At 45.1% G+C, this 10,637-nt stretch overlaps 1 protein-coding gene across 1 annotated transcript in view; it reads left to right on the top strand.

The window, feature by feature from the left end:
* Positions 1-366: 366 nt before the first annotated feature.
* The window catches only part of Gnl2 (G protein nucleolar 2), a 27,265-nt gene continuing 16,994 nt past the window's right edge, over positions 367-10,637 (top strand). Inside the window, exons 1-5 of the mRNA XM_050154108.1 lie at positions 367-549; positions 3,762-3,846; positions 4,765-4,859; positions 6,728-6,867; positions 10,257-10,441. Coding sequence (XP_050010065.1) covers positions 486-549; positions 3,762-3,846; positions 4,765-4,859; positions 6,728-6,867; positions 10,257-10,441 — 569 coding nt within the window. The 5' untranslated portion in view covers positions 367-485. The remainder of the gene's footprint in view (positions 550-3,761; positions 3,847-4,764; positions 4,860-6,727; positions 6,868-10,256; positions 10,442-10,637) is intronic.

Raw genomic sequence — 10,637 nt, 5'->3', positions numbered from 1 at the left:
TTGTTTTGAGCTGAGGCTTGAACTCAGAGCCTAGTGCGTATTAGATGCAAGCGCTACTGCCGCCTAAAATTTGAAGGAATAGCCTGTTCTGATATTTTCCTGCTGCTGCTGAGCAGCTTTTGGAAGGGTTCGGAGAGTAAATTCCGATCAGTTCATGCAGTGACCTGAGAAGAGGCTTCTCTCTTTCAGGCGGGACCCACAGGGAGTCCAGGGCTGCTGGGTGACCGGGATGTTGCTATGGAGGAGACGCTTGGCGGTTGCTAGGCCAGAAGCAGAAGGGAGCCTGGCGGAGGTGGAGCTAGGCCAGCTCAAGGAAAACGCCGCGGGTTCTCAGGAAGTCCTTCTGGGCCGCGCGTGGCGCGAGCGGAAGTGACGTCACCGGCGTTCGGGCCCCAACGTGTTTCACGTAGGTCGCCTTCCCGGCAGTGAAGTTCTGAAGTGGTCTACCCCGCGTGTTCACGAGCGGCGTCGGTACTGTCGTCAGGATGGTGAAGCCCAAGTACAAAGGACGGAGCACCGTCAATCGGTCGTCAGCCAGCACCAACCCGGGTACGGCGAGCTGGGCGAATCTAGGCCGCGGGAACCCGGGGGAGGAAGGCCCGGCCTGGGCGGCGAGCCCCGCGGTGTGGGCACCCACTCCAGAGTTGGGGCACGCGGCATGCCAGCCTCTGGCAGGTCTGCCCGCCTCTCAGGCTGAGGTACAGAGAAAGGCAGGTGAAAAGTGGACTAGGAGCCTGGAGTCCTGGCACACGCTTGTCATCCCAGCCCTCGGCAGGAGCATCGCGAGTTCGAGGTCGCCTGGGCTGCAGGACACAGACTCTGAAAACACAAAGTGGAGTAGGTTGACCCAGGGGACCTTTTACCCTTGACCATTACATTCGTGCCACGTTAGCTTTGACCATTAAGTGATAGATGTAGCATTGGTTCTTGGTATCAGATGTTGTATAGGCAACCCTACAGATAAATATGACGATGATTTTAGTACGGGTGTTTAACACTGGGAAGGCAGAGCAGGCATATCTCAGTTCGGAGTCAGCCTGGTCTACATAGTGAAAGCCTGTCTCAAACTAAAAAAAATAATAATAATAAAAAGTTTAGATCTGCTCTTGTCTTCATGGAGCTGCAAGGGTAGCTGATCTCAGTATTTTCTTTCAGTTTGCATAATTAAGGCTTTAGAATTACAAAGGCACTCAAGGAGGCTGGAGAGACCCCTGGGAGATTAAGAGCTCACTCACGCTGTTCTTGCAGGAGGACCAGAGTTCAATTCCCAGCACCCAGTTCAACTGGCTCTCAACTGCCTGTCACTCCAGCTCCAAGGGGTGTGTGATGCCTCAGGCCTTCAAGACATCTACACTAACATGCATATACTCACATACATACATATACACTGTTCGTGTAGCAATACTAAATGGAAATGTCGAAAAGTTTCATGTTGTTGCATTACTTTGCTATCTTTCATAGCAGTATTTAGTCATATAATACCATTTATTTGGAAAACATTTAGGACTGGTTGGCCATTCATTTGATGTTGTTTTTTTAAGGAGAGTTTAAGTTTATCAACAGTTTTAAAATACAGATGTGAGCCTTGGGGATGAGTAGAAAGAGATAGTCAGTAAAAGGGCACAGAGCCAGATGTGTGTGTGTACTTCTCCATCAAGAGTTCCAGTAATTTAGTTTTATTTTGGGTTTTCTCTTAAAATTTAGATTATGAGGGCCTGGAGAGATGGCTCAGGGGTTAAGAGCGCTTGGCTCCTCCTGCAGAGAACCTGGGTGTGGTTTCCAGCACCCACGATACTGACAGCCGTCTGTAACTCCAGTTTCAAGGGATCTAACACCTGGCACTGTGTACATTAGTTACACAGACATTTAGGCAGAACACCCACACATTAAGTGAATAGAATTATTAACAGTTTAGAATAGGAGAACTAGCTATGAGTTCAAAAAGAGGGTTTCTAGATACACGGCTTCTAAACCCAGAAGCTTAAGGTATCAGCATATAGACCATAATTTATGTGGAATATAACCCAATTTTTTTAAAAAAAAAAAGCATCATCATGTCTTGACTTTTAAGACTACAAATAGTTCTTTGTCTTTTTAAAATTTATTTGTTTTTATTTTGTGCGCATTGGTGTTTAACCTGCTTGTACGTCTGTGTGAAGGTATCAGGTCTTAGAGTTACAGATAGTTGTGAACTGTCATGTGGATGCTAGGAATTGAACCTGGGTCCTCTAGAGAAGCAGCCAGTGCTGTTAACCACTGACCCATCTCTCTAATCCTCCATCTCTCCAACTAGAATATTCCCTTTGAAAATATTTATCCTTCCTTCCTTCCTTTCTTTTTGGTTTTTGTTTTTCGAGATAGGGTTTCTCTGTGTAGCAGTCCTGGTTGTCCTTGAAATCACTTTGTAGACCAGGCTGGCCTCGAACTCACAGACACCCACCTGCCTCTACTTTCCAAGTGCTGGGACTAAAGGCGTGCACCACCACTGCCCGGCCACAGATACTTTCTTTATTCTGGAGCAAGGCAAGGTAAAATGGGAAGAATAAGTTTCTCAAATTGAAATCTTGAGTTTAATGAAGTATCTAAATAAATGTGCCTGAGCGTGCTGTGAAGTTGCCTTGTGGGGCTGCTCTGTTCTGCTGCTCAGGTTGGTCTTCAAAGTCCTTATTTAAGAGAGGGTCGCTGGGTGGTAGTGGTGCATGCCTTCAATCCCAGCAGAGGAGGCAGAGGCAGGTGGATCTCTGTGAGTGTGATGCCAGCCTGGTCTACAGAGTGAGTTTAAGGGAAAACAGAAAAATCCTGTCTTGGAAAACCGGGGGGAAAAAAAAGGCCTGGGGGGTGTGCGGACTGGTAATTCACATCTTTAATTCCTGTACTTGATAGGCAGAGGCAGACTGATCTCTGTTTGAGGCCAGTGAGGCTACATTGAGAGACCCTGTCTCAAACAATCAAAAATATGGGGTTTGGAGAATGCATGCTGGCTGCAGGATGATTCTTTGAAGATTGGCTCTGTGTAGTTTATTTTTCTTTTCTCAGTTTTGCCAACACTGCAACTCTATTTTTTAAGATTATTTTATGTGTATTTGTGTTTTGCCTGCTTGCGCGTGCACGCGCGCACACACACACATCATTGTTTGTGCCTGGGGCCTGCAGAGGTCAGAAAAGGGTGTTTGAGTCCCCTAGACTAGAGTCAGCTGTCACAAGGGTGTTGGGAACTAAACCTTCATCCCCTATAAGAAAAACCAGTGCTTTAACTCCTGGGCCATCTCCCCAGCCCCTATTGTCTTGTTGTTGTTCTATTTTATTTATTTATTTGTTAAATAGAGACCTAGGTATCCTTTGTGGTGGAGAGCACAGGCTGATCAGATGCTTGTGTTTAAATTCTGGCCGTGCCGATTAGCAGCCATATGATTCTGGCACAGCATGACCACTCACTGTGTCTCTGTTTCTTAGTTCTGCTAACGTCGGCATGACATATCTCCTTCTGTGACGGTTGTGTGGATTGAGGTGAGGCCAGTAGTGGGGACAGCTAGGAGCCAGTGCCAGAATGAAAACTGGTGGTAACTGCATCCCGTTCTTTTGGAAGTCTCTAGCCTTGTCTTAGCACATTCTCAAAGTCATTTATTGGAGCAGCATACAGAGAGAGTAGGCATTCTTTGACGAAGTTAGCTTGGCTAGTTGAGTAAGCTGTTTGGTGCATTTAAACAATGACTGTACTTAACCAATTGTTGGTTATCAAATGGTTTATTGTCTGTTTCTAGATCGAGTACAGGGAGCTGGAGGCCAAAACATGAGGGACCGGGCCACAATTCGGCGTCTGAATATGTACAGGCAAAAGGAGCGCAGGTGAGCATTGGGCAAGGCCAACCTTTCCTTTTGTTTATGCCCTGGATTTAAAACTGAGACTTAATCACCCCTTGTTCCTACCCCTACTTTCTCCAAATAGGAGCAGGACGTCATTTCTTTCCTACGAGGGTTGCTTTGATAGCACAGTTAAAGGCAGGGCAGTAGATGGTGAAGCGGTGGTTGTTTCCTAACACTTCCCGGCAAGTGGTCCTCCTGTTCCTCACACGCTGATCTCCAACAGTGCCGTGTCAAATCTCAACTAAGTACCCATCAGATACAAGTACAGAGTGTATAGACTACTTATGAAAACTGCCAGGAAACTTGACTTTTAGAGCCAGACTTCAGATCACAGCATTGTGGCACTGGGATGCTCTTCACAGCCTAGAGTTCTGCTGAGGCAGCCTCCACTCCAGGGACTTGCTGAGAGCGGCATTTTGCTAGCTGGTTTTAATTTGTTTGGTAATTAGATTCATTTCTTCTAAAAGTTGTGTGTAAAACACAAACGTCAGTAACCTAACCTGCCTTTGTCGCCTACTTTGCAGTTTGTTTTAGAATTTTGAGTTCCAGGATAAATCATCCTCTACTTAAAATTCATTTAAACCAGCCTTTAAATAATTACCAAAAAAACTCAAGTATGTGATTTTTTTTAAAAAGCAAACAAACAGTAAATGGATTTTTAAACATCGGCATTGTTACTCATCTAGCAGAAATCATTACGTGCTCTGTTGCAAGAGGTTAACCGGCTTTTGGGCAATCTGTTTCAAATGTAGAAGGACTTTTTGTTTACTGAGTCTGTATTTCATGATCATCTTAAATCCCCCCAAGTCCTCTGGATGGAAAGCATGGTCTGTACGCCAGCCTGTGCTGTTGCTGCCTTTCTTCTGTCGTCAACCCAAATCTGTTATTTCCTCAATTTAGGAACAATCGTGGTAAAGTGATTAAGCCACTGCAGTATCAATCAACTGTGGCTTCTGGCACAGTGGCACGAGTGGAGCCAAATATTAAATGGTTTGGTAAGTATCGTCCCGTATCTCTGCTTTACAAATGTATGTCGTATGAAAAAGTCTCAAACGCTGAAATGTCTAAAAGGTTTTGGTGAGTGAGACTGCCAAAGGTTCTAAAAGGGCAATAAAGAATACCCATAGTGGGAAGAGAGCTGAGAAAGTGGTGGGCTCCTCACACTGTTTCTTTGGAAGAGCATGAGTTCTTAGTCGGAAGTGGGCCCTCCAGACCACAGAGGCAGATAGTACCTTCCTCAAAAGCATCTGCAGAGCCGGGTGGCGGTGGCACACACCTTTAATTCTAGCACTCGGGAGGCAGAGGCAGGCAGATCTCTGTGAGTTCGAGGCCAGCCTGGTCTACAAGGCTAGTTCCAGGACAGGCTCCAAAACTACAGAGAAACCCTGTCTTGAAAAACAAAACAAAACAAAAGGCGTCTGCAAACCTGGGCCCATACACCTCTTCATTTCTAGTTACCTGGGAGATGGTTGCACAAGAAGTGGCCTTGCAGGTGCTCTGCTCCATTTGCCTTGCAGCAGGGTGAGGCCTTTATTAGTACTTGAAGTAGTGAGGAGAGTTTCTCCAGTCATGGGGATTGGCGCTTCTTTAGGAATTCCTGCTCTCCACTGTAATGTAGGGATAGTCATTGTTTGCCTGGCTTGCCCGGCATCTGACCCCTGTGCTAGTGCAGGTGACCCTTGCCTGTCACTTTGTTTAATGCCTTCTGATGGGCTGAACTGAAACAGAAGCAGAGTCAGGAGGAGCTCAGGGGAGAGTGCTTGCCTGGTATACACAGAGTCCTAGGGGCTACCCCCATCACCACAAAGGAAGTAAATATTGATGTACGTGAATGCCAGAGAAGGCTGTGGAGGGGTTGTTTATCATGGAGCTGGGTACTGGGACTCCAGGTAGGTCCAGAGTATCTGAATTTGGAATCAAGTTGTGTGTGTGTGACCGGAGGCAAGTTATTAAGTCTCGGTCCTTTAATTTCCTAATTTCTAAAATGGGGATAAGAAAAGTACCATCTCAAGATGGTTGTAGTGGAGCACACCTATAATTCCAATACTTGGGAGATGGAGGCAGGAGAATCAGAAATTCAAGGCTAGCCTGAACTACATGAATCCTTCACTCAAGAAAAAGGGGCAGGGGGCTCAGTGGTAAAGATGGTTACCCTCGAACTTACCTGAGTTCTGTCTCTGGAAGCCACATAATGGAAGGAGGAAAGGACATCAGTAACTCCTCCAAGTTGTCCTCTGATCACACAAGGGCTGTGGTCCTCCCCATCATAAGTCGATTTAAGAAGAAATCCATGTGACCTGCTTAGCATGGTGCCTGGCAAATAGTCAGTGTGAGTGCTTGACGCTCGTGTCTGCATGTGCTCTGTGGACCTGGATGCTTTCTTTAACCTCAGAAGTCTGGCGTTCTCCAGATGCTGTTGTCTCCTTGTAGATGGCCTGAATATCTTAGCAGTCCCTTTGAGCTCTCTTAACTCTGAGTTTTGGGGTTTCTTCTCTGTCTCTGTGAATGATCAGCTGCGATTGGCTCCAGGTTTCTTTGCCAGGACTGGCAGGAACTAAGACATTTGTCAGATCTCATTTCCATTCAGTTCTGTTTAATTTTTGGTTTCCTCCAATCAGGAAGTTGGGCTCGGAAAACTGTTGAAACCCATTGTGTGTCTGAGTTGGTGGGTGAATTCCTGGTGTGCAAGTACAAGAGAGGCCCATGAACCCCTTTTCATAAGTTGCAAAGAGTGGCTGGATGTGCAGGCACTTGAGTAGTTGAGAATGACCTATCATCTTGCCTTCCCCACGTCAGTGAGAAGATGAAGGCAGAAGCAAAACCAATCCCTTATTAAATGGCAATGTCTTTATCTGTGAAATAGGAAACACTCGTGTGATCAAGCAGGCATCATTACAAAAATTTCAAGAAGAAATGGATAAAGTTATGAAGGATCCATACAAAGTTGTCATGAAACAAAGCAAGTTACCGATGTCTCTTCTGCGTGATCGAATCCAGCCTCATGTAAGATGAAGCACCATGTTGGTGGTAGGGTTTTGTGGACCAGCTCTGAGCAGATAACCTCTGCTTGTCTTTGGCTTTCATAGGCAGCAGTGGGAACTAGGAGACTTGGCTCTCTCCTTTACCACTCTCTGTATGGATTGAGTCTGGCCCAGGGGGTGCAGTGCTTTGCAGCCAGACCTGAGTTTCGGTCTTCACTCATCCCCTCCTCTATCCTGTTACCTTTCTCCGTGAATCTTAACTTCCCTGCCATAAAGAGAACGTGCCTCTTTTCATGTTTGGATACACCTGAAGCACCTGTGTGTGGCCCAGTGAGCATGCAGCACCCTGCTAATAAGGCTAAAGAAGTGACAGCTGTTAGGAATGTTATCTGTGTGTGTATGCATGCATGCCTTCACATGTGCTTGTGGAGACCAGAGACAGCCTCAGCACTACCTACCTTCCCTTTTTTGCCTTTTGAGGCAGGTTCTTTCACCAGCCTGGAACCTACTAAGTAGGCCAGACTGGCTAGGAGGCCCCTGGGATTGGCAGTGATAGCTCATCATCTCTGGGGAGATGTAGAATGAAGGTTGAGATGGAAGGAGCCCTTCAGTGTTTTATGCTTCCCAGCCTTTGTGAAATCTTGGAGGTGGTTTCAGCTAAAGCAAAGGGTGCGTTCAGATTGTTGTTCACTGGGGTTTTGTAGTACAGTAAGGGCTGAGTCTGGCCAGAGCAGAATAGTTCACACAGAACAAAGAAGTGGCCTAATGTTTGCCTGCACGTTTTAACTTGCGTTGAATAGTTCCCAGAAACAGCCAGTGCACATGCTTCAGTGCCAATCTGAGGAGGGAGGAAAACACTGACATGCATACAGGGATTAAACAGTTCAAAGAAAAGTGTTTACTTACAGAACAGAAATCAAAAGCAAAGCTGCCTATTGCCTCAGGTTTTGTCAATTATGTTCTGTTTTATGATGGGCTAGAAGAATGGCACCTATTAGTGGAGTGACTGTTTTCTTTCAGGGAAACATATGAGCATAATTCATGAACCACAGACAAGTTGCTCATTTCCCTTGTTCTCTTTGTCTCTTCTCCCTAAAGCCATCTTCTAAACAACTATTGAATCCCATTTCTGGGAAGAACAGAGTTCTATTGTGGATTTATTGCTTTGTTGCTTGTTCCAGTTGTTCCTAGCTCAGATATCTGATGTGTGGAACGAAGGAACCTTCAGTCGTAGGAGGCAGCTTGCTTGTGTATTTGTTGTTATTGTTGGTTTTTGTTGTTGTTGTTATTTTGGGTTTGTTTTGTTTCAGTTTTCCAAGACAGGGTTTCTCTATGTAGCCTTGGCTGTCCTGGAACTCATTATGTGGACCAGACTGACCTTGAACCTACACAGATTCACCTGCCTCTGCCTCCCAAGTGTTAGGATTGAAGGTGTGCACCTCTACCACCCAGCCTAGCTTGTGTTTTAATGCAGGAAAATATTAAGAATAATTGGTGAGCTTTCTGCTTTGGCTTTGAAAGCCCTTCCTATTTTAATCTGGAGGCTGTGGCATGGTGTGGACTCTAGTTCTGAAAAGGTTCTGCACAGTGAAGTCAAATCAGATATGTTTTAACTTTTGCACCTTCATTTCTGTCTGGTAGATGTATTTCTGTAGCAGGGTAATAAAAGCATAACTTTGTGTATGTACTTTAATTGTGCAGTATTATAGTAAGCTTATGGGTTCAAAACCATGTGCTTCATAGGTTATAAGATTTTCTTTAAGATTTGATTTTAATTGTGTGTGTGTGATGTGTATGTGCATGTGAGTACAGGTGCCCTCGGGGGCTAGAGGTTTCACATCCCTGGGTATTAGAGGTAGGAGCCATGTGATGTGGGTGCTGGAAATTGAACTCAGGTCCTCTGGAAGAGTAGCATCTGTTCTGAATTGCTAAGCCATCTTTCCAGCCTAGTTAGGAGATTTCTAAGGATATTTTTGCTCATACTTGTTTTAAAAGTTGATATATCGGTTTTGTGTGTACTCGCGTGTGTGCTGTTAGGCAACTTTCAGAACTGGATTCTCACCTTTATTCAGCCTTGCGAGGCAGGGTCGCTATTGTTTCTGCTGTACTGTGTACTCTCCTTGCAATTACAGATTCATACCACTGCGTCTTTTTTTTCTTTTATAATTTTTTTGCAGGAGTTTATTTTTATTTTATTTACATTGGTGTTTTGCCTGCAAGTATATCAGATTCTTTGGAACAGGAGTTAGAGACAGTTGCTAGTACCTTGTGGATGCTGGGAATTGAACCCAGGTGCTATGGAAGAGTGCTCTTACCCACTGAGCCATCTCTCCACCCCTACCCTGCATCTTTTTAATGTAGTTTTTTACGTGCCTTCCAGGGATAAACTGGCTTTACCGAGTGAGCCCTCCCCAGCCCACTCTTAGAACACATTGCCACAGGAAGTGCTCTTTCCTTGTGGGTGGTCCCTCAGGTAGAAAGTAAATGGTGGCCACTGAAAGACCAGAGAAAGTTGGGGGTTGGTGGACGATAGGAAGGTATGGGCTGCTGCATCACTCAGCACTTTGCTAGCTGGTCCTTACCAGGCCTTTGCACTAAGGGGAAGAAGGTGTGTTTTTGTTTTGTTTTAAAGGAGTCTCTGCAAGCTCTTAACATTCTGATACGTGGGAGATCCTAACTCAATCTTGGACTTTTATCCTGCTTCAAGAATTCCTATGCCTGTAACTCCTTTACAGGCGCATTAAGTTCTAGTTAGTATCAGATTCCTTTATCACATCTAACCTATCATTTTGGACTTTTGCTAGATGTTTTTCATCTGAAGAGTTTCCATGTGCATTTAATAAAAACGTTACCTAAATTAGGGAGAACGTTATTTGAAACTAAAATGCAGCTTATAAAACAAGCAATTCCTTTTAGCCATGAGAGAAATTAACTTCCAAGAAAAAGTTGACATTTACAGTTGGTTTAAAAAAGAAAAAAACACAAGTTTGACTGATTGTCCTTGACAAAACCTGTGAATTTGGCGAATTTTATGCACCTTGTTTGAAAGCTCCAAAGAAGGGTCAGAAAAGATAGGTTAATTTTCATCATTGTAGCCCTGATTACGTTTGACTGGAGGCTGTGCTGGGGAAGGAAAGCAGAGTTTGGCAAGTCTCACTTGGCTGTTCATACTCGGTGTCTGTATTGCCTTTAGATTCCTGCGGGGAAGCTCATAGTATTGCAGAAAAGAAGAAACCCTTGTGCAATTTAAACAAGCATTGCAGATTTAAATCCATACTGGGGCTGTGCTCTCCTAGGTTTTGGTGTGGTCTCGAAAAAATAAGTGCAGACACCTTTCCCTTTCCCTGAGTGGTTTTAGCTTTGTGCTCAATGTTTTCCTACATCTTACCTGTGCTTCTCCTTTGTCTTCAGAATGCAAAGGTTCACATTCTTGATACTGAAAGTTTTGAAAGTACATTTGGTCCAAAGTCACAGAGAAAGCGGCCAAACTTGTTTGCAAGTGATATGCAGTCCCTTCTAGAAAATGCTGAAATGTCCACTGAGAGCTATGACCAGGGCAAAGACCGTGATTTGGTGACGGAGGACACTGGTGTAAGGTACGCATTTGATCCTTGCTGCTGTACTAGCTACAGAATGTCTTCTCTGAGCCCTTAGTGCTGCTGTGGGGCGTGGTGGTGGCGCTCACAAGTAGTTTCCTCAGACTAGAGGCGTCAGTGCAGTGGAGGCCAGACCAAAAATAATTCCACATGGCTTCATCACCGCATACTGCTCTTCACTCCCAAGGAGAAAGGA

This window comes from Alexandromys fortis, unplaced genomic scaffold (genome assembly GCF_014885135.2).
Source record: "Alexandromys fortis isolate MF-2015 unplaced genomic scaffold, M_Fortis_MF-2015_v1.1 scaffold_26, whole genome shotgun sequence".
In the NCBI taxonomy this organism is placed as follows: Eukaryota; Metazoa; Chordata; class Mammalia; order Rodentia; family Cricetidae; genus Alexandromys; species Alexandromys fortis.
This window is presented reverse-complemented; position numbering and strand designations above follow the sequence as displayed.